Source organism: Pipistrellus kuhlii, unplaced genomic scaffold, assembly GCF_014108245.1.
Source record: "Pipistrellus kuhlii isolate mPipKuh1 unplaced genomic scaffold, mPipKuh1.p scaffold_m20_p_1, whole genome shotgun sequence".
In the NCBI taxonomy this organism is placed as follows: Eukaryota; Metazoa; Chordata; class Mammalia; order Chiroptera; family Vespertilionidae; genus Pipistrellus; species Pipistrellus kuhlii.
In genome coordinates this window covers 70,176,950-70,201,099 of record NW_023425404.1, presented here as the reverse complement: position 1 = coordinate 70,201,099, position 24,150 = coordinate 70,176,950, and the positions used below count along the sequence as shown (strand labels likewise).

Genomic DNA, 24,150 nt, shown 5'->3' with positions numbered 1-24,150 from the left:
TTATGTCCCTAGTTCCCTTCCTAAAGGGTCACCTGGAATTGGCTGTGCTTCTTGGCAAGCCAATGCCTTCATCTAAGTGTCTAGGTAAGTCTCTATCTACAGATGCCAGACTCCATCCCTTTCTCCCTTCAGGCTAACCTTGAGACTGCAATTTAGGTTTTTACCTATGCCGCCATCTTGGTTTCTCCCAGGCTAACCTTGAGAAAAACAGCAAATTCCAACAGAAGGGCATCTAGAATATATATCTGACCAATCAATACTCCTCAAAACTCTCAAGGTCATTAAAAAGAAGGAAAGTCTGAGGAACTATCACAGTCTAAGGAAACATGATGACTAAATGTAATGTGATATTCTGGATGGGAATCCAGAAAAAAAATTTCAAGAAAAACTAATAAAATCTGAATAAAGTATGGAGTTTAACTAATGTACCAGTGATGGTTCCGTAGATGTGGCAAACACATACCAAAGGAATTTGAAATGTTAATAATAGGGGCAAATGGGTGATGGGTAAATGGAAATTCTCTGTACTACCTTTGTAACTTTTCTGGAAATCTCAATCTGTTCTAAAATTTGAAGTTTATTTAAAGAGAGAACTTAAGGTGCTATACATTTATAGTCAAGTAAGGAATGCTAAAATAAATTTACAAATAAATGCAAAACTGACAAAACTGGTCAATCTGCACTGGGTAATAGTAAAATTTTACATGTTTATGATAGAAACAATTTTTTAATATATTTTGTTGATTTTTTACAGAGAGGAAGAGAGAGAGATAGAAAGTTAGAAACATCAATGAGGGAGAATCATAGATCAGCTGCCTCCTGCACACCCTCTACTGGAGATGTGCTCGCAACCAATGTACATGCCCTTGACTGGAATCGAACCCAGGTCCTTTCAGTCCCCAGGCCAACGCTCTAACCACTGAGCAAACCCGATTTCAGCATGATAGAAACAATTTGCTTACTATTGTATCAATGATTAAAAAGTTAACTTCTATCTCTACAAGTTGTAAAACAGCCTAGTCAAAGACAAATCCTATGAAGTCCCATATGGCTATCAGGTAATCTCCAGAGGCATTAGCTTTCCAGTCAAAGGATGTCTGGAAATCTCTTGTCCATTTCAAAATATTTCACAATTTTTTTCTTACAGAGCACACAAAATTATAAAAATGCCTTACAACAGGATGGCCTAACGTGATAAAACAACCAACAGAAGTAGACAAATATTCAAAAGGTTATGCATCACTTTGCTAAGTTATCACAATACTATGAACTGAAAAATAACTCAAATGTCAAGATAATTCATCAGCCTACCCTGAGGAAGTCCTACAGACTGCCAAAGAGATACATCATTGCCTTAGACTAGAGTAAAAAGCCCTTGCTATATTATGTTACCTAGGCAACACACCAGCTTGTGGTGCAGTAATGAAATAAGAATTTTTTTAAAAGTTGACCGAACAAAAGAGCAATCAATACAAAGTTCCAAACTAAATTCCATCCCCCACCTGGTTGCACAAACGAACCATGCGAAGACAGACTCAGCTTTTAGGTGGAAACTCGCATTTTCCCAAGCCTCACGTTTCCATACGAAGGGGATTCAACTGTGTTGGCCCTTGTGGCCCCAGTTTCTGCCTCTGTAAGAAGAGGCTCCGTGACAAATATATGGTGGTGGTTTGGAATATTTGCCCTTTCACTTTTTATTTCAGGCTCTTATTTGAATCTGTTTGTTTCCTCTTTCCTCAGTCTTAATGCATGTGGCAAGTGGCTTGAAGCCAAGTTTAATGTGGGTCTTTCTCACCTCAGTTTCGATGCCTGGTGAAAGAGCATCTCTCTCTCATGCAAATTAGTAAAGAGGCCACAGGGGAAATATGCTGATCGCATGCACCCCATGTGAGAACTTCTGCTCCAGTCACAGCAACATTTCTTATAAATGAATAAATTAGTATTCTGGTCCTACCCCAACTCATGTGCATTTTAGTTAGTGTGAACCGATTTCTAAGAACCCAGTCACCTCCCTGAGCACGGAAGAACTATTGTAAATCTCTGAGCTCTGAAGTGGGGGGCTAGATTTCCTCCAGCCTCCCCTAGGATGAAACATCTCCCTCTTGCAGCAGCACTTCTACTGATTGGCATACCCTTAGGTCAGGTCTCAGGTAAGAGGCTCGTTTTAGAGCTAAATCTTAGTAAAACTTCCGCTTATTTTGAAGACTATGAAACAGAATATCGTTCCTTTCTCTTTCCTTTCCTCTTTACAATCAGGAAGCTTAGCATCAATTGTAAAGGATCTTTTAGAAATTGTTCTCAAATCTTTCATATTTGTGGAATACTTTTGAATATTAAAATTTGGGACAGCCAACTTGGATTATTTAAACAACTTAAAACCTCTAGCCCAAACCGGTTTGGCTCAGTGGTAGAGCGCCGCTCTGCGGACTGAAAGGTCCCGGGTTCGATTCCGGTCAGGGGCATGTACGTTGGTTGCGGGCACATCCCCGGTAGTGGGTGTGCAAGAGGCAGCTGGTCGATGTTACTCTCTCATTGACGTTTCTGGCTCTCTATCTCTCTCCCTTCCTCTCTGTAAAAAAATCAATAAAATATATTTTAAAAAAAAAAAAAAAAAACCTCTATATAATCCTGTCGGGTGTTGCTTAGTGTTTGAGCATGCACCACACACCGAAGGGTCTCCTGAGTCACCCAGCACATAACTTGGGTTGCAGGTTATACGCTCACCCTGGTTGGGGTGCATGCAGGAGGCAACCAATTGATGTGTCTCTCACATCAATGTTTCTCTATCTCCCACACACCTCCCTCCCTTCCACTCTCTCTTAAAAAAAAAAAAAAAAAAAAAAAGTCAACGGGAAAAAATATCCTCGGTTAGGATTAACACCAAAAAATAATTAATTCATTTTGAAAAAACACCTCTAAGTAAATTATTCTATCATTGCAGGGGGCCTAGAATGCATTAATAATTAACCCATAATCCATAGGGTCCCCTTTCAGCATTGTAGAGCTGTGAGATCTATTCCTGCCCAGGCTGATTTCTTATACTCAGGAGGCAAAGCTCGCTATGTCCCAGTGAATCACTTCTTCCTTCCTTTCTTTTTTTTCTTCTTCTTCTTTTTTTTTAATAAATAGTATTATTCTTTTTTAAAAATATATTTTATTGATTTTTTACAGAGAAGAAGGGAAAGAGAGAGCTACAATAGAAAAATCAACCAGCTGCCTCTTGCACACCCCCTACCGGGGATGTGCCCGCAACCAATGTACATGCCCTTGACCGGAATCGAACCTGGGACCTTTCAGTGTGCAAGCCGCCGCTCTATCCACTGAGCCAAACTGATTTCGGCTGTTAAGTACATGTCCTTGACCAGAATCGAACCTGGGATCTTTCAGTCCGCAGACCGATGCTCTACCGCTGAGCCAAACCGGTTTCGGCCACTTCTTCCTTTCTTAATGCTATGCTTTGCCTTTGATTTCTAACATGAAGGAAATTGTACAACATGCTCCTTCATGACATTACATACTATGGACATAATGTTTTGTAACAAAAATTAAAGTTATGCCGAAACCGGTTTAGCTCAGTGGATAGAGCGTCGGCCTGCAGACTTAAGGGTCCCGGGTTTGATTTTGGTCAAGGGCATGTACCTTGGCTGCAGGCACATCCCCGGTAGGGTGTGCAAGAGGCAGCTGGTCGATGTTTCTCTCTCATCAACGTTTCTAGCTCTCTATCCCTCTTCCTTCCTCTCTGTAAAAAATAAATAAATATATATAAAAAAATTAAAGTTATGTTTCTGTGGAAACTTTGCTACATACTTTATCATCTTAGTACTATAGACAAGAACTAATCTTATTTATTTCCTCCATTATGATTTACTTTACAAAATTCCATTTTGTTTACTTCTAACATTTTACTATTTTAGTGTATGTATGTCTTGCCTTCTTAAATTCTTTGTGGAATGAGTCTAGAATCAGGGGTCCTCAAACTTTTTAAAGTGGGGGCCAGATCACGGTCCCTCAGAGAGCTGGAGGGCCGGACTATATGAACTACTAATTCCTACTGTAACACCTCGGCTGCGCTCACTGCCCAAAAAACCTGGTGGGCCGGATCAGACTCCTCTGTGGGCCGCATGTGGCCCGCGGGCCGTAGTTTGAAGACGTCTGTTAGATGCTCAAAAATAAATAAATAAATAAATAAATAAATAAATAAATAAATAAAATAGAGAAAATAAATACTTTCTCTTCGGTGCTTACTATCTACTGCCCTCTGCAGGAAGAAGGAAAAATAAGTGAGCCACAACCTATTATTGTACTACCTATAGTAGTGTCCCAGAGATCACTGCCAAGAGGAAGAAATGTTTAAAGTAATTGGTGATCTTTAAGATGTTAACCATTACCAACCAGACTCCATCTATTCACAGGAAATATTTTCCACTTTGCTAAAGTCCCTTCATTATGGAAAGATCTCTGGTAACCACATACCCTATTTTCAAAAGACCTCCCTAACTCCTGTACCCATATACAAACAGACATCAAAGTCCTTTCTGACTTTAGGTCAATGATAAGGGCCTCTATGTGAAAATTCCTTATGCCTTATAAAACTTGAGTCTGGAATTGAAAAAGAAAAGAGACTCAATAGTTATAATGACATAAAGGTGCAGACACTGTCAACCTCAGAGAGAAGGCAGGGGGGTGGGAGGGAGGGTAGAGATCAACCAAAGGACTTGTATGCATGCATATTAACATAACCAATGGACACAGACACTGGGGCAGTGGGGGCTTGCCCTCCGGGGTGGGAGTGTTTGAGGGGGCGAGTGGGGGGGAGGGGTCAAGACATGTAATACTTTAAACAATTTTAAAAAGGTACAGACAACATAACTTGTCTATGCTTTCCAAATGTCAATGAATGTTTTAAAATGCCAACCCCTGCAATGCAGCAATCAGAGATAATGTGAGATTTTGCTGTTCGTTTTCTGCAACAAGTGTGAGGCAGCTGCAAGACAACCAGCAAACAGGCAGCTTCAATTTTGTGTAGAAAAGACTGTTGATTATGCATGGATTATTTTCTTCCACCACACTACTTTGTATGGATAGCAACACTATCAGTGATGTCACCTTCTAAAAAACAACAGGCCCGAATGTATAGGCACATTGTGCCAACAGCCCAAATCAATGACCTGAGTAATGCAATCAGGGTAACACTATTATTTCTCCTCTAAATCCTCCCAACCCATAGAAAAATAATGCTAATCCGATGGATGTTCAAGGAATATGTTATGTGGGAAAGGCAATCAAGCCCTTGGTTAATTTCTACTCACAGGAAACACATCACAGAATTGAATATCAGTGTGTGCCTGTATGTCGTTTTATTTTTGTATTTGTAGCAAGTTATAACGTTTATTAACAATCCCACACATTCTTGGGTAAGAATATTTTTAGCAAGGATGTTTTCTAAAGGATTGATCTCCAGCCCTAGGCAGTTTGGCTCAGTGGGTAGAAACTTAGCCTGTGGTCTGAGGGGTCCTGGGCTCAATTTTGGTCCAGGGCATGTACATCGATAGATGTTTCTCTCTCCAAGAATCAATGAAAAAAAGATCCTCGGTTGAGAACTTAAAATTTTTTTAAAATAAAGGATTGATCTCCAAATGTATATTCACATAGCATACCAAAACTTTCCCACAACTGCAGCATCAGAATGATTTGCAGCATCCTTACAGTGGAGGCAGCGTTGTTTTATTGTTTGGGGTAAAAGAATTTTTTTTGAAAGTTATAGCTTTTAGTTTAATCTCCGCTTACATTTTGTGATTCAACTGATTCTATTTACTTAGCTTCATGGCCTAATATGGGCACAATATGGATTTAAGCAGATTTAATTTTTTTCAATGTCTGAAAATTTAGGGAGCCGATCTAATAAGTCTTTTCACTCGTTTAAAACATACACTGGGTTGAAACTGGTTTGACTCAGTGGAAGAGCATCGGCCTGGGGACTGAAGGGTCCCGGGTTCGATTCCGGTCAAGGGTATATACCTTGGTTGCAGGCACATCCCCAGTGGGGGGTGTGCAGGAGGCAGCTGGTCGATGTTTCTCTCTCATCGACGTTTCTAACTCTCTCTCTCTTCCTCTCTGTAAAAATTCAATAAAATATATTTAAAAAGAAAGAAAAGTCGGGACCGGTTTGGCTCAGTGGATAGAGCGTCGGCCTGCGGACTGAAAGGTCCCGGGTTCGATTCCGGGCAAGGGCATGTACCTGGTTGCCGCCACATCCCCAGTAGGGGGTGTGCAGGAGGCAGCTGATCGATGATTCTCTCTCATCGATGTCTCTAACTCTATATCCCTCTCTCTTCCTCTCTGTGAATAAATCAATAAAATATATTTTTAAAAAAAAGAAAGAAAGAAGAAAAAACATACATTGGGCACCTACTAGAGAAGCAGGTAGGTGCCTACATCCTCTTAGAAGACCTCACGGGAGTCAGCCCAGGGCCAGGAAGGCCACGCCCCCGTGAGGGCGGGGCCCCAGCCATCAGGACGCCACTCCCCGCGCCCTCCCTGCGCCGGGCGGGTACAGTCTGCATCGCACGCGGCCGGAGCCATGGCTGACGGCGGCCGGCCGCCGCAGGCCCGGGCGCTCCTGCAGCAGTGCCTGCACGCCCGGCTGCAAGTGCGCCCCGCCGAGGCGGACTCCGCGGCCCAGTGGGTGGAGGTAAAGTGAGCCCAGTGCTCCCATTATCCCCGGGAGCAGGGGCGGTCCTTCCCGTGCGGTCTCGGTGCCTGGTTCGCCCCTTCTCCCCACGTCTCTCTAGGGGCGGCCACGTGGCCCAGCAGCTGTTGCGGGGTGGCTCGGGACTTCCGCCGGTCTGCCCAATCAGCCTGCCCTCAGCGGCCGGCCTGGCCCCGCCCCGGGCCTCGGCCCCGCCCCTTCTCCCTCCGCCTTCCGCCTCCGGAGGCGTAGCCCGTCCCCAGCCCAGGCCCGCGGGTGTTCGAACTTGCATTCACCGCAGCCTGGGTGGACTGCATACCTGGTTGTCCCAGATCACTTGCTTTAAAAGAGCCTTTTCCAGCCCTCAGCATTGCTGGGCTGAGATGGTCCGAGTTTGTTGGTTAAATTTGTTGCAAATATTATTAAAGGTCTGTTTTGACTTGATTTTCCCTTTATGTTGACAGCAGCTGGGTCAACATAGAAGTGATATTTTTTCCAAGAAAGTTATTTTGGGAGTAAGATGAAATGAGAGAAATGTTAGTTTATAATGAAGACTTTTTAGAGGTACTCAGAAACTTTAATAGAGGAGCATCGCATTTCCTGCTGAATTGGTCCCAGATCTAGCATTCCTTAACACAAAGTCATTATTTTAAATACTGCCCATAAACGATGATATATGGCTGATTTTTCTTAAATCAGAATCTGTTACCCTCTGCCAAGTTGGAAATACTTATAAACATTCCTATATTTCCCCCTCCCTTTTGCTTTCTAAATATTCATGTTTCTTACTCCTTGTTTTTGTTGTGGCCTTTTCTGAGATCTTGATTTCTCTTACATATATTGAAATTTTATTCTCTTTACTAGAGGCCCAGTACACAAAATTTGTGGCACCAGTGGAATCCCTAGGCCTGGCTGGCAATCAGGGCAGATCTGTGGGGCAATGGGGGGATGATTGCAGGGGAGGGGGCACTTGCACCTGCCTTGTCTTGTATGGCACCATCTTCTTGCCAGCCCTGCCCCTCTCCCCTTTCCCAATCCCTCCACCCTCTGCTGCAGCCAGTTAGGACCTGTGGGCTGGGGCAGCACCTGCGTTGAGTGTCTGTCCCCTGGTGGTCAGTGCGCATCATAGCAACCAGTCATTTTGCTACCGTTGTTTCCCCGAAAATAAGATATCCTCAGAAAATAAGACCTACTTACAGGTTTCCTTCTGAGTGAAATATAAGGCATCCCCAAAAAATAAGGCCCCCCCTAGGCTAAACATGAGAGAATTGGTCCATTGATTCTGAAAGAAATGGAGTCACAAGAAATTCACCAGGAAATTCAGGAATTGGATTGTTATGATGATGTTCCAGAAGATGATGACATGATTATCATTGAATAAATGAGTAAATTCTTGATACTGTAGGATTCACAGTTTGTCTGCTTTGTGTTGACAACTGCCGTACTACCGTACTGTATACATGTAATAAATTTCCTTTATTTTCATTTAACAATAAATGTGTACCATATTCTTCTTCATGGAAAAATAAGACATCCCCTGAAAATAAGACCTAGCACATTTTTGGGAGCAAAAATTAATATAAGACACTGTCTTATTTTCGGGGAAACAGGATAGTCGGTCGATTTGCACATTAGGGTTTTATATAGATAGATAGATGGATATTTGCCATCTTATCCAGAGAATTGACTTTTCATAGTTGCCTCATGGTACAGTAAATCCCAAACTGTTAATCCTTTAGATTTCTGCCATGCTTCTTTTTTTTTTCTTTAAATATATTTTATTGATTTTTTTATAGAGAGGAAGGGAGAGAGATAGAGAGCCAGAAACGTCGATGAGAGAGAAACATCGACCAGCCGCCTCCTGCACAACCCCTACTGGGGATGTGCCCGCAACCAACCTACATGCCCTTGACCAGAATCAAACCTGGGACATTTCAGTCCACAGACCGACGCTCTATCCACTGAGCCAAACCAGTTTCGGCTCTGCCATGCTTCTTTACCTTTTTATATTTTTCGTGCCACATCTCCTTATGCAAAACCACAAATATTTTAGCAGCCTTCCAAACTATCAGTTTGCACTTACTAACTTTAAATCTATTTTAAACCTTTCTTTTTCACTCCTACTCATGGTTAAATTAGTACATATAAAGAGATAGTTAAAAAGTAAATTCTCTTCTCTTTCTCAAGCATCCTCTCCCCTATTATCGAAAGTTCTAATTTTTTAAAAACTTGTTTTAATTGTCAAAAGATTTGAAGGTTATTTTGCATTTTTAGTTTCATTTATGTAGAGCTTTGCTGTCACAAACTACTGTTTTCCTTCTTAGAAGGTGAACTTGTTTTAAGCTACAGTGAGAAATATTGTACTTTTATATATATTTGATATGTTTATTCTGAAAGAAGATGCAGGGCAAGTGATTCTGACTTGAACAGGGGAATTTGTAGGTCATAATTTAGGATCTATTATTGGGCCCTAACCGGTTTGGCTCAGTGGATAGAGTGTTGGCCTGGAGACTCAAGGGTCCCAGGTTCGATTCTGGTCAAGGGCATGTATTTACCTTGGTTGTGGGCACATCCCCAGTGTGCAGTAGGCAGCTGATCGATATTTCTCTCTCATTGATGTTTCTAACTCTCTATCCCTCCCCCTTCCTCTCTGTAAAATAATCAATAAAATATATTTTTAAATAAAAATAAAACATAAAGAAATATCCAAGTCATTATATAAAACAAATAGCTTACGATCCTCGTAACAACTTCGTGATGTAGAACTTATAATAGTATCATAAATGCAGTTTCCAAAGCCTAATAATGATGTTTGTTTAAAGCATTAACAATCACAAGAAATGGTTGGAAGGTTTCTTGGAGTTTAGTGAAATAAAATCAGACCCTTATTTTTATGATCTGCAAGTAATTTCATGATCTATTCAGGAGGAATAGAGTGATGATGTCATCAGCTAGGTATATGAGATATAATGCACATTCATTTTGGTGTTGAATAAATGGGGCCCTGCAAACTAAATGTGTCTGTCAGTCTTACTTTGGGGGAAGAAACTATAATAATTCATAGTTTAATGATTTTGATGAGAAGTAAATGTTAAAGGTAAAACTTGTGTTCTTCACACTGTTGGCTGTATTTTAAACAATTTTCTGAAACAAATGATAATTGAGGAGATTGAATATTGGAAAGATTTTGTTTCCTCAACATATTTAAGAAAACAATATTGTAAAAACCTACTTCTCTTTTGCCTTTAAACTTTACAGTTGTGAAATTTTATCCACTTCCCTCTTTAGCTCTACATAGAAGTTTCTTTCTAATCTGCGTTTACTGTGGTGATTTCTCATAGATTCAGAGAGGATTAGTGATCTACGTGTGCTTTTTCAAGGGAGCTGATAAAGAACTTCTTCCAAAAATGGGTACGTTTTGATGTTTCTTTTTTTAGTGAGAATGTGTAGCAATAGATAGATAAGTTTCCAGATAGGGAAAAAGGCACAATCTTAAATTTACTGGGAGGTTGTAAATGACTTAATTCTGTACTGTTGTTGTCTTTAGCTGTTTCCCTATTCCAAAGTTTAAAGTTAAGGAGTGTGATGGAATTCTTTTAAACTATATGCAGCAATTCAGATGGCTTATAGAATTGTGTAAACACACACACACACATACACCACTGAGATTCAGCCAGGGATACAGAAACTTGTTGGAAACAGGGTGGCCACGTATAGGGAGAAACAGATGCTGCATTTTGTAATATAGTTTTCTTATCTCCCAGAATCCCTAACAGGAGCATGTAGGTGACATGGGATGCATAAGATGTGGCCCCTTCAAATCTGGACAGCTCAGGTTGGCATCATGATTATGGGAGAATTTATATTAACCCTTTATGCATTTATTTGTAGAAAATGTGTATAAGTACATCTAATTATTGAACCAAGCTCAGTGTCATTACATCCACATCATCCAGGGGCAGAGAAAGCAGAGGCAATGTTTAAGCTCTCTGAACAATAATTGACCTGCCTGCAGCCTTTCAGTGTACTGGATGGTCCATAGCATTGCCCATTCTTTGTGATATTTACATTCATGTAGTTTCAAGACAGTATTTGATATAATGATTATGCCCCCCAAAACCCTAAAATAATGCTGCTATCCCCAAATTGGAGACAGGTTATATTCTCTTGATGAATGAAGGACAGTACCCATTAGTTCGATTAATACGACATAAATTACACAAATGGGTAGTTGAAGCATGCAGAAGCTAAACTAAAAAGCTTCAAGTAGTGGATCTCCAGGGTAAATAGATCATTGAAGAACAGCTTAAACTAACAGCTAAAACCCCTAGAGGGAATTTTATACTGAGACATCGAACATGTTTGACAATTTGTCCAAGGATTAAAACTAGACTTAAGGGACCTACAATAGGTGGGAATGGGAAGCCAGAAACTGTAATGGTTTAAAATTTTAATCTGCAGGATAATAGGGAGCTTAGAGAACATGAAATAAGGGCTCCTGTTATAAAGGGTTATTTACCAGAACCTAATTGGGAATTATACATTCTGTCCATTTTCCTGAGTTAATATTTTGCCTTGAATTAAATCTTTATTAATCATAAAATAGTATAGTAGAAATCTTCAAGAACAGGAAGAGAATTTTTGTTATTGTGATGTAAGATTAATGTCCTAAAGTTGTGTGTGTGTGTGTGTCTGTGTGTTTTTTTTTTTTAAGCTGGTTCTTTGTTTATTTTATTTTATTTTTTTAATATTTTATTGATTTTTTATAAGAGGAAGAGAGAGGGATAGAGAGTTAGAAACATCGATGAGAGAGAATCATCAATCAGCTGCCTCCTGCACACCCCCTACCGGGGATGTGCCCGCAACCAATGTACATGCCCTTGACCAGAATCGAACCCAGGACCTTTCAGTCCCCAAACCAACGCTCTATCCATTGAGCCAAACCGGTCTCGGCTATATATATATATTTTTTTTAAACATATTTTATTGATTTTTTTACAGAAAGGAAGGGAGAGGGATAGAGAGTTAGAAACATCGGTGAGAGAGAAACATTGATCAGCTGCTTCCTGCACACTCCCTTACTGGGTATGTGCCTACAACCAAGGTACTTGCCTTTGACCAGAATCGAACCTGGGACGCTTGAGTTCACAGGCTGACGCTCTATCCACTGGGCCAAACCGGTTAGGGCTGTTTTTATATTTTTTTAAATGGATCTTAAGTTATAGGATGAAATAAACCAACCACATCCAAGATGCATTTTGTTTTATAATAGTCAAATCCTGTATGCTTCCAAAAATATCCTCCTGAGTTCACTTTGAATACATGTATAAATTGTGGTGAATTACAAACACTGGGGAGGTTCACCTTAACTCTTCTAATGAATAGTTTAACACAAAGCTTTATATATCATAATCCTCAGTAAAGAACTATGACTGTAAGAATCACATTCTGCTGATGTCAGTTATAAGCAAAATAAGTCCATCTATTATTATAGATAATTTCCTGATATGTATTTCCCTCTATTCCAGAAGGCAAAGGAAGCCTGTATGATGGGATTCTCTTAAACCCCACCTCATACTTATTACATGGATTCAGATCTTTCCAATCAAATCATGTGCCCTTGGGAACGTAACAACCAGTTATCTCCAGAAAGTCTGAAATAGCATGCCTAGCAGATGTGCCAAATCTTCCTCAATTCATCTTCAATATAATTGGCCTGAGATCCAGGGACCTGTCAAAACTGAACTTTCTGGATACATCATTAGATATACTTGATTGATAACCTGTCTTGGGATCATTGAGTTTGCAACATGCCATTAATTCATTACCTCATTTTAATTCCACCTACTGACAGTTTGTATTTATATTATATTTATTTCTGCATACTGATATTTGTATACCAACAGCATTAAATGAATTCTCAATTATAGCCTCTAGAGGTAGGTGTGTAAAAGGATAATAAATTGTACTTTCCTCAGAAAAAAATTATACTAACCTCTCTGGCCTTGTATTCCAAAATTACCGCTGTTACTAGCCTGAGGCCTGGATGGCTAGGGGGTGCGTTCCACTGAAATGAAGTGCTCTGGAGAGTTAGTTTCCTTAGAAGCAGTCAGTCTATGCAGCAAAGTCCTATTTGTAATGGAGAACAGCAGCGATAGTTTAAAATAGGTGTAAGTTAAGTGAAAATTGATAGTGCTTGCCCTGGCCAGGTGCATATTCGGTTGGAGCATCATCCCAGGCACCAAAAAGGTTGCAGGTTCGATTGCTGGTCAGGGCACATACCTAGGTTGTGGGTTCCATCCCCTGCTGGGGTGTATACAGGAGGCAACCAATCATTGTTTCTCTCTCACATCCACGTTTCTCTCTCTCCTCTTTTCCTTCTCTCTCTCTCTCAAATCAATTTTAAAAAACACACATATTCTCCAGTGAGGATTATAAAAAGAAAAAAGAAAGAAAATTGATAGAAATTCATTTGGATGGTCACCTTGGCAGATTTTTACCAGATTAATTTCCTGATTTGTCAAGTGAGGTAATCATACTGAATCCTTAGTAATATTTACTACAGACCCCATGATATTGAAAACATTGAATAGCCCACCAGAAAGCATACTTTTTCAAGCCAGATTATTGGAGTATGAGTTTTACAACACTCTGAACAACTGAGCTACCTGGCCAGGGCTAATACCTATAATTAAAAAAAGCAAAATATGCTAACTAGACCAGACGTCCTTCCGGATGACCTTCCGGATGAAGCTGGACTACGAGGGAAGCCCAGGTTCTGGGTGCCAGAGGGAAACCGCTGCTGGCACCTGGGGGGAGGAAGGCCTACTCTTGCATGAATTTCGTGCATCGGGCCTCTAGCAGAATTTGGTGCTTTATAGAGAAGGATTTATCACTGTATTTTTTTAATACTATTTGCTTATGAAATGTAAAAAGGAACAAGAAGGCAAAATCTTCTCATGTATCCTCCTGGGGCAACAATATAGGATGTTCTAAAAAAAAAAGTATACACACTTTATCAGTTGACAAAGCACCTAATTTTCACTTCTTTTCAGATTTAAGTGATTTGAAATAATGCAGAAAGCCAGACTAAGCTTTGAACAAAGAGAATTTATCCTAAAGCACCACTATACTTTTTTTTATGGGGATACATAAAAGATAAAGTTTGTAACACAAAACCTGGCAAATTTAGAGCACACAAACATTGAACGAAATGATTCTTGATGTTTTTTATTCCATTGCTTCAAGTTATCAGCAGTGCCTGGACCAGAAAGGCCATCAGTTTGAAAACAGGCATTGACAAAAAAAAAAGTATTCATCTTTGTAGATTCTTTTAAACTTTAAAAATAAACTCTATGTAAATAAACTGGCTTTTTAATCATTCCAAGTGTGTTACACATTTTTGGGGACACCCTTTATTTTGAGGTTTCAGTATACAGTTATTTTAGTTCTTTCCGGATAAACTTATTGTTAGGAGATCTTAACCGCCAAGTCACATTTAAAACTTTATGCCATTTTCTGCTTGAAATTTGCCTTGCTTTTCATTCTTTGATCTTTTAGCTTAGTGAAGCAGTTTTTAAAATCTAAATAGAGACTTCGGGTAAAAAGCATGAACTGAAAAACTGGGTTTTAAATAATGAGATTTGCTGACTAGAGAATTGTTGGTTTTCTTTTCTCCATTTGTTTTTCACTTTTAAACATTTTTCCTTTCTTCCCCACCCAGTGAATACTCTATTAAATGTGAAATTAAGTGAAACCGAAAATGGCAAGCTCGTCTCCATATTGGATCTACCTGGCAACATTCTTATCATTCCTCAGGCCACCCTTGGGGGGAAAGTGAAAGGAAGAAGCATGCAGTACCACTCTAACTCTGGGAAAGAAGAAGGGTTAGAACTCTATTCCCAATTTGTGCTTCTCTGTGAAAAGGAATTGGCAGCGAACAGCAAGTGTGCCGAAGCTGGGGTGGTGGTGGAACATGGCACTTATGGGAACAGGCAGGTGCTAAAGCTGGATACCAATGGACCATACACACACCTGATTGAGTTTTGAGAAATTAAAACTCTCTACAGATGTTTCCTGGTGTGAGGTGATCTGGACTATAATTAGATTCCCCCTGTCCCCCTTCTTCTTGAATATGATAATCTGAAGCATTTTTAGACAAGAAAATCCGGGTCCCATCCATAACTCTGCAACTTGCTAATTGAATGATCCTGCCAATCCCTTGTACTCAGGATCTCAGTCACCTTTCATTCTGCTTTCCCTACACTTTGACTTGAGACTTTGAGAAATGCTTTCTATTCACTTTATGGTCACTGTGGAAATGTTCTAGGCTGTATGTTTTGCAAACGAAGAATTTTGTGCAATCAAGAAAAATGTATTTCTTACGCCCTCAAATTTATGTAGTATGTAATAAAAATAACTGTTAAAATTAGTTAAAATCCAGCACAAACCAATGATAATCTTGTCAGTTTTGTTTTACTATTACTTTTAATACCTATGAAAATGTAGTATAGAAATGTTGCTTTGTATTATAATATTACTTTCCAAGGGTATCCAAGTGTTTTTAAATCATTTTAAGAATCGCTATTTGATATAGGAATAAGGTATGAGGAATTAAAAGTTGTTTTTATTTACTATGTCAATGAGTTGCTATTTTCTTTCTCTCAGTTTTTCCAATATAATATATGTCTCATTTTTTTTCTCTTTCAGTTTTTAAAAATAAATCTTTATTGTTCAGATTATTACAGGTGTTCCTCTTTTTTCAACCATACATCCCCTCCACCTGATTCCCCACCCCACCTCATGCCCTTACCCCCCTCCACTGTCTTCATCCATAGCTCTAAGACTTTTGTCCAGTCTCTTCCCACACCCCTCAGACCCCCTTCCCCTGAGAATTGTCAGTCCACTCCCTTTCTATGTCCCTGATTCCATTATATTCACCAGTCCATTCTGACTTTTTTTTTTTTTTAATATATTTTATTGTTTTTTTACAGAGAGGAGGGAGAGGGATAGAAAGTTAGAAACATTGATGAGAAACATCGATCAGTTGCCTTCTGCACACCCCCTACTGGGGATGTGCCCACAAGCAAGGTACATTCCCTTGACTGGAATCGAACCTGGGACTTTTCAGTCCGTAGGTTGACGCTCTATCCACTGAGCCAAACCGGTTTTGGCCAGACTTTTATTCACTTGATTTTTAGCTTCACTTGTTGGTAAGTATGTATTTAATTTTATTTATTTATCTATTTATTTATTTATTTATTTATTTATTTATTTATTTATTGGTGTTCATAATTTTTATCTTTACCTTTTTCTTCTTCTTTCTCTTTGTAAAGAATACCCATCAGCATTTCATGTAATCCTGGTTTGGTGGTGATGAACTCCTTTAGCTTTTTCTTATCTGTGAAGCTCTTTATCTGACCTTCAATTCTGAATGATAGCTTTGCTAGGGAGAGTAATCTTGGTTGTAGATTCTTGCTGTTCATCACTTTGAATATTTCTTGCCACTCCCTTCTGGCCTGCATAGTTTCTCTTGAGAAATCAGCTGACAGTCAGATGGGTACTCCCTTGTAGGTAACTAACTATTTTTCTCTTACTGCTTTCAAGATTCTCTCTTTGTCTTTAGCCCTTGGCATTTTAATTATGAAATGTCTTGGTGTGGTCCTCTTCAGATTTCTCTTGTTTTGGGTTCTGTGCACTGCCTGAACTTGTAAGTCTATTTCTTTCACCAGGTAGGGAAAGTTTTCTGGCATTGTTTCTTCAAATAGGTTTTCAATATTTTGCTCTCTCTCTTCTCCTGGAACCCCCAAAAAATTGGATGTTGGTATGCTTAAAGTTGTTTCAGAGGCTCCTTACATTATCTTCAAATTTTTGGATCCTTTTTTCTTTCTGTTTTTTTCATTGAGTGCTTTTTGTTTCCTCATATTTAAGATCTTTGGTTTGATTCTTGGGGTACATTGATCTATAGTTGAGTTTCTGTATATTCTTTATTTCAGACAGCGTATGGTTAATTTCTGACTGGTCTTTTTACATTTTTTTTTCTTTTTTTTTCTTTTTGGCATTCTCATTAAGGTCCTTGAAGGTCTCAAGTCTCTGTTTTTTAGAAGATTCTTGAGTAACCTTATAAATGTGGTTTTGAACTCTATGTCATCCCATAGTTTGCTTTCCTCCATTTCTTTTGTGACATGTTTCTGTGTCTCCACATTTTGGCTGCTTCCTTGTATTGATGGAGCGGCTTTGTGTGGTAGGTGAACCACAGGGGCCAGTAGCTTAGCCTCCTCAAATCACCTGAGGTGGACAGTCTTGGTACACCCCTTTGTGGGTTGAGTGCAAAGTCTTGGTGTAATTAAGCCTTGATTGCTGTTGGTACACTGGGAGGAATTGTTCTCCAGGCCAATTGGCTGTGGGAACCCACTGTGTTTATAATGGAAGAACTTCTGTGCTGGAGACATGCTTATGGTGCAGGCCTTGTTTCAGTGGGGCTTTGGTGCTCACTGAGTCTGCCTCTTGAATGTGTCACTTACGGATGTGTGGAGTTGAAATCTGTGTCTCACACTGACTGCTAGGAACACTGGCTTCTGGATCTCCAATGGGGTGCAGTCAGCTTCTATGTGAGGCCACCCTGCAAGAGCTACAGTAAGAACTACAGTCCTCTCCTCCCTACTTGGGATTTGTGGATTATGGAGCTGTTTGAATCGGTTTGCAAGTTTGCTAGGTTAAGGGCGATAGTGAAGGCCATTCTGTGCAAAAGCAGCTGCTTGGAGCTTGGGTGGGTTTATAGGTTTTGCAGGGCGGGGTCTCAGGGTGTCACTAGGCTAGGGCATGGAAAACAGCAATGGCTGGCAACCTGCTGTCCCGCACTTCTGCCAGCATCCCTGCATCTCACACCCCAGTGCAGCAAACAATTATTCCTCTGCACAGCTCTGCAAGCAAGCCACATTCACTTCCCAACCCGATGGCAGACAGTCCAGCTTCTCCCCATAGGCGTTTGGTTCCTGCGTGTCCCCCCAGAAACTGGATTTCAAAGAAATCGGGAGCTTGTCTCCCTCAGGTTGAAGAAAGCAACGCCTGCCACCAGCCAGGATCCACCACCAGCCCATAGCGCATGCGCATCCTCATACCTCAGCTTTTCAGCGTTTGTGCACTGAATGCTCTTTTCTCTTTCCGCCTAGTTGTAGAACTTCCACTCAGCCAGCCCTCCCATGGCTCTGTGTGATAGATGTTCTGTATTGTAGTTTTAAAATTGTTGTGTAAGGCGGCAGTTTGGTGTTTACACCGCCATCTTGGATTTTCCTTCGCTTTCATTTTAAAAAGTGTATGCTTCATGAAAGTATTGTTAGTTTATAATTTTTAAGATAGTTCCTTTCTTATTGAATTAGATAGCTATAAAAGAAAGACAAAGGGAAACTTTCTACTGAAATTTTTGGAAAACAAGTTCACTTGTTCATTTCTGTATTATCTACTTAATGATTTGAAGCCCGTGTAATTTTTTCTATTAGTGAATGTTTCTGTTCTCCCTCCTCCACCTCCACCCACATCAAAATTTGTATTTTGAAGTTCCCCAATATGATGGTATTTGGAGACGGGCCACTTTCGGAATAATTAGGGTTAATGAGGCCATAAGAGTGGAGCCTTCATGAGGGATTAGCACCCCCATGAGAAGAGACACCAGAGAACTAGCTCCTTGTCTCCGCACCATGTGAGGATGCAGTGAGAAGAGGGCCATTTATAAGCTAGGAAGAACCCTTACCAGAAACTGATCATGCTGCCACCTTGGTCTCAAACTTCTAACCTTCAGAGCTATGAGAAAATAAATTTCTGTTTAAGTCATTTAGTTTATAGTATTTTGATATGACAGCCCAAGTTAAGACAGCTAAAGGCAAGAGAGGAAGATCTATAAGAAACTGAAAGAATAAATCAATAAAATATAATAGTGTGTTTGCAAACTCCTATGATGTGATTTAAAAAGATATTTTAAATAGTAAAAAGTAAAAACCAAATAATTCTAATAACCAAAAAGATGAAGAAATTAACTTGAATAAACTTAAGTAGCTGCTGAAATTTCTTGGTCTTACCAGTTCCTTAGGCCAGTGTTCCTAAAACACTTAACATTTTTATCACACACACATACACACACACACACACACACACACACACACACAAAAAGCTCTCATATTTCTCTATATTCTTTCTCTACTTTATTTTGGAAGTTGAGAATCAATAACTGGCTTGGTAATGAGCTCTTTGTCCTTAACTTTTGCTATATTGATTCAAAATACATTTATTGAAATATAATAAACTATTCATAAAATTGCAAACTCCAGTTTTCTCAAAGTTTCTACAAGGAGGTATATATATCTTTCAAAAAGATTATGTGTTTCCTATTTTAAATCATTTTGATTTGTGTGTAAGTAAAATGCTGACTCACAGCTCTAAGTTGCTATTTTATAGTTCAGGCAATTCTTCTTTAAAAGAAAAAATTTGCTTGAGAATAGCAATTTTAACCACACGAAAGGTTATTAGGCAGAAAGTGATGACAAACTTTGTTTTATTTCCAAGGAGACTAGAACAAGAGGCAAATGGCAAGAGAAATCGTGGATATGAAAATAATTAGACCTTGGTTTTCTGTAGCTCTTCTGGCCCAAGGTGCTCAAAAACCCTCAATAAATATCTCATTTTATCTTCCCAATATATAATGGGGATAGTGCTGTAGAAATGAAGACAATACTTAAGTAATTTTCTCAAGATCACACAATAGGGAGAAGTAATTTCCAATCTTTCTGATTTTTCTTATAAGAATTATTAAAATTGATCTTGATAAAAGTTTAGCATCTCTCAGTATTGGTCATTTAATAAAGAATAGCCAATAAACTGGTTTATTTACTAAATTAGGTGGCAGAGTTATGAAATAAGACAAGGATGGAATGAATATAGACAATAAATTATAATAGTTATGTATGGTGTCAGGTGTGTACTAAACTTATCATGAACAATTTATAAGGTATATAAGTGTCCAGTTACCACAATATTGTGCACCTGAAACTAATATAATATTGTATGTCAACTATAATTTTAGAAGGATTCCAAGATGTCTGCAGAGTAGGTGGAAGCTACACTCACCCGCTCCTGGCCCCAAACCAGATTTACGACTAAATTACAGAGCAATCAACCTGAATAAGTAACTGAACTGAAACAGACTCTCCAAGGATAGAGAACGATAAGAAGGGCAGAGATACGGAAAGGGCTAGCCTCCAGGCCCCAGCGTGGCAGCTGAGAAGCTGGAAGGATATTGGCTGTAAAACGCCATCTTCCCCTGAGCATGGGGTCTCAACCCCACACAGGGACCCCCAATTCAGAGCAACAGTGATAGGAAGAGGAGCCCGAAAAGCATCGGGTGGTGAAGGTCAGTGAGGATTCAGTCACTTGGGAGACCCAGACACCACTTTCCCAGGGAGGAGCACTCACTCCTGTAGTTACAGCACCAGCAGGTCCTGCCTGCTGTGAGGCCACTCTGTCATACGTTTCCACGGAGCCTGGTACTGGCATAAGAATAGGCATACTTCAATGGAAGAGAGCATAGAGCCCAGAAATTTTATGGTCAATGAGTATTTTGACAAAGGCGGCAAGAGCATACAATGGAGTAAAGACAGTCTCTTCAATACATTGAATTGGGAAAATTAGACAGAGACATGCAAAATAAAACAATGATTAGATCACCAATCTACACCATGCACAAGAATAAACTCAAGATGGATAAAAGGCAAATATAAGTCATGAAACCACAAAAATCCTAGAAGAAAACACAGGCAGTAAACTCTCAAACATCTTGTAGTAATATTTTTGCCAACATATCTCCTTAGGCAAAGGACACAAAGGGAAAAATAAACAAATGGGACTATATCAAATTAAAAAGGTTTTGCACAACAAAGGAGACTATCAACAAAATGAAAAGGGAACCTACTGAATGGGAGAAAATATTTGTCAACAATACACCTGATAAGGGGTTAATCTCCAAAACATTTAAAGAATTTATACTACTCAACAACAGGAAGACAAACAATCCAATTTAAAAAGGGGGGCAAATAACCTGAATAAAATTTCTCCAAGATGAATAGACACTCAACATCTCTAATCATCAGAGAGATGAAAATTAAAACCACAATGAGGTATCACCTCACATCTGCCAGAATGACTATCATAGATAAATCAACAAACCAGTGCTGGTGAGGATGTGGAGAAAAGGGAACCCTCATGCACTGTTGGTGGGAATACAGATTGTTGCAGCCACTGTGGAAAACAGTGTGGAGTTTCCTAAAAAAATTTAAAATGGAACTGCCTTTTGACCCAATGATCCCACTTCTGGGAATATATCCTAAGAGTTCCAAAACTCTAATTTGAAATAATATATACACTCCTATGTTCATTGCAGCATTATTTACAATAGCCAAGATCTGGAAATAGCCCAAGTTCCCATTAGTAGATGCAGCACTTTATAGTATCTTTCTAATACAGTATAACTTTTATGTAATAGCTCTGTACCTTAAAAAGACATATAAAAAACAAGTTGTTCTTAAAATACAGAATGGAAAAACCACTTCATCTAAGAAAACCTGAACTGAGTCCTTTGTAAAACAAACCTTGTGAACCAGATAAAAATGTCTTTGTTATTTGTAAATCTGAATTTTTATGCAACAAGCTCTATTAAATTTCACTATATTTAATACAAAATAAAGCAATTCTGTAGGCTGCATCACAAAGAGCCAACTTCGTGATAAATATGACCCTACTTCCTTTTACTGGGATTTTCCATTGAATGAATTATTTGTACTGGGTTAGCAAGCATTTTTTTTTTTAAGCCTAATAAAGTTTGACCTATTACATCAGCTTTTTTATCTGAATGTGAAAAGAGCAATGTATGTTGAAAATGCACCACACCCTATCTAACAGTATCTGAGAACCATTAGCTAATACTGTCATAAACAGTTGAGGTTGGGAAAGTAATAGCAGACTTTTTTTTTAGTCTGAAATTGCAGGGAGATTTTCAGTGAATGTTTGGCCATGCTAGCAAAAACGCCATCCTTGGATCCAAGTTTGAGATACTCTTCACTTAGTTTTGTACTAACATAAATAAACTAAACCAGGCACTTTAAAGAATATTTTTATTGATTTTTAGAGAAAGGAAGGGAGAGGAATGGAGAAATAGAAACACTGATGAGAGAGAAACATCATTGACCAGCTGCCTCCTGCAAGAGCTCACAACCTGGGCATGTGCCCTGACCAGGAATCAAACCAGTTCCTGGGTTGATGCTCAACCGATAAGTCACATTGGCCAGACAAGGCACTTTTAACTTACTGTGCAGCCTCATGAGTATATAGATGTAATCATCTTCAAAGTTTAGTTTGCTCAGTGCCTGGATTATCTTCTCTCCTGGTTGCATTTAGATAGTTCTCATGGCTCTGATTTATTTTCATTATATGCATACTTGTCTTTTGTAAGCCAGATGTTGAAAATGTCCTGCCTGACATTTGCTTATTACTGCATCATAGACAGTTGCCCTCCACATAAAGATTATATTCCTGTATCTCACCCTTGACCTACTGAATCAAAATTTCTGAGAAGGGGCCTGAAAACCTGCATTTTTCACATGCACTTTTAGCATCTGAGGACCGAACCAAGTGTCAAGAGGCCTCTGTTGTAGTCTCTGTTTTCCCCATGGATTGTGTTATACTACTATAGGTTATCTCAAACCCTCCAGGATTCATCCCAAAAGGGAGGGGTTTGAACTTGACAATTCTGAGATCCTGCTCAACACTATCATTTTGTGGAACTCTGAAAACTGAACCCTGTAAATTAGAAGGAGTTGTTTAAACTTTAATCAGAGGAACTGGAAAAAAATGTTTAGGTTTGTATTCATTCAAGCTACAATTGTCTTTTTAAATTCAATAGAATGTGAGTTACTCTTCAAAACAACTAAAGTCTTTCTGCATCTCATGGGTTTTCATTTGGTTTTTAAAAACTTAGAATTTTTAAAGCTTAGATTTCGGTTCTTTAAAAGTTTGAATGAGCGTCAGACGTGTCACTCAGCCCTTTGCCATTCCATAGCTCCATGTTTCCTTGGTGACCCCAGTGTTCAGTCTGCCAGGCCCACTTTGAGCCAGTGCCACTCTGCATTCCTTTCACGTTGTTCATAATATCCTTTTTTCTTCTTCTCCCTACAAAAGAAGAAAGTGACTTATTTTCTCAGGGTTCTGAGTTGGCAGGAGTTACCGCAAGTTTTAAAGCTGTGTTTACTAGCAAGAGAGTCTTATTGTCTTCAGTAATGATTCAATTTGTGCCTTCAATCACCTTGGTTTTTGTTAGTGGTTTTTTCCATTATAAAAATGAGCCTAATTTTAGTTTCAAGATGATTTCAGAATATTATTTTAAGTGTTACTCAGTGTTCTTTCTATCATCTCATAAATAATAATGATGGGTATCCTCAAAGATTTTTTGAAAAACATTTTTCTTTTCGGTGGTATCATAAATTTGCTAAACTTTTCAAAAAAAATTGTTGATGGCAGATTCTTATTTACTGAAGTCATATTATCAGAATAAACATCATCAGTATATGTCCTATCATTTTCATTTATCCTAAAATATGTGTAGAAGTATAGTCAAAACATATTAACTCCTTATTTTCTCCTCTTTTTTCCTTGATATTTTAATTTAGAAATAAGAAAAATTATGCAAGCATTTCAATTTGAGCCATTGCTACTCTCAGCTCAATTGATATTTGAGATTATTTAATTAACCAGATACTTACTACCTAAAATGTGCAAAGCAGTGGTAGACATTATAAGCAAAAAGATAAGTATATTGCAAGGTGGCTACTATTAAGTTCACAACAGGGATTCATCCTGATGCAATTTTCTACAAAATTAATAGAAAAAAAATATTGGACTTTAGCTCTCCTAGGAGTTCTTTGTTAGATACAGCCAGAATTGAAAAGGTACAGTCTTATAAATAAGAATTTATTTAGAATCAACTATACCCCAGTACTAGGAAACAGGAAATAAAAAGATAAAACATGTTCCTTTGTTTATAAGTCCAAATATTTATATAGTTCAGGAGACATAGAGATTGGGGCAGGGAATACAGATTTGGAAGTTAGGTGCATATATGTGGTAGCTAAAGTTGCCAAAGTTCATAGTATGGTGGTTCCTCAAAAATTAATCATGGAACTACCATATGATCTAGCAATCCCACTTCTGGGAATATAGCCAAAAGAATTAAAGGCAGAATCTCAAAGAGATATTTGCACACTCATGTTTATAGCAGCATTATTCACAATAGCCAAGTAGTGGACATAGCCCAAATGCCCATCCAAAGATTAATGAAAACAAAATGTATATGCATACTGTGGAATATTATTCAGCCTTAGAAATAAAGGAAAATCCTGTTACATGCTACATGAGTGAACCTT

At 38.9% G+C, this 24,150-nt stretch overlaps 1 protein-coding gene across 1 annotated transcript; it reads left to right on the top strand.

The window, feature by feature from the left end:
* Positions 1 to 6,536: 6,536 nt before the first annotated feature.
* Positions 6,537 to 15,137, top strand: DTD2 (D-aminoacyl-tRNA deacylase 2). Its single transcript, XM_036451198.2, has 3 exons — positions 6,537 to 6,691; positions 10,030 to 10,099; positions 14,412 to 15,137. The coding sequence occupies exons 1-3, from the start codon at positions 6,581 to 6,583 to the stop codon at positions 14,735 to 14,737; spliced, it is 507 nt and encodes a 168-aa protein (XP_036307091.1). The 5' UTR covers positions 6,537 to 6,580; the 3' UTR covers positions 14,738 to 15,137.
* Positions 15,138 to 24,150: the final 9,013 nt, after the last annotated feature.

Excerpts from the sequence above, each read along its gene's own strand:
- DTD2 (XM_036451198.2), top strand. The coding sequence starts at position 6,581 with ATGGCTGACGGCGGCCGGCCGCCGCAGGCCCGGGCGCTCCTGCAGCAG. Across the intron at positions 6,692-10,029 it reads CCGCGGCCCAGTGGGTGGAG|ATTCAGAGAGGATTAGTGAT; the intron begins GTAAAGTGAGCC and ends GATTTCTCATAG. Across the intron at positions 10,100-14,411 it reads AGAACTTCTTCCAAAAATGG|TGAATACTCTATTAAATGTG; the intron begins GTACGTTTTGAT and ends TTCCCCACCCAG.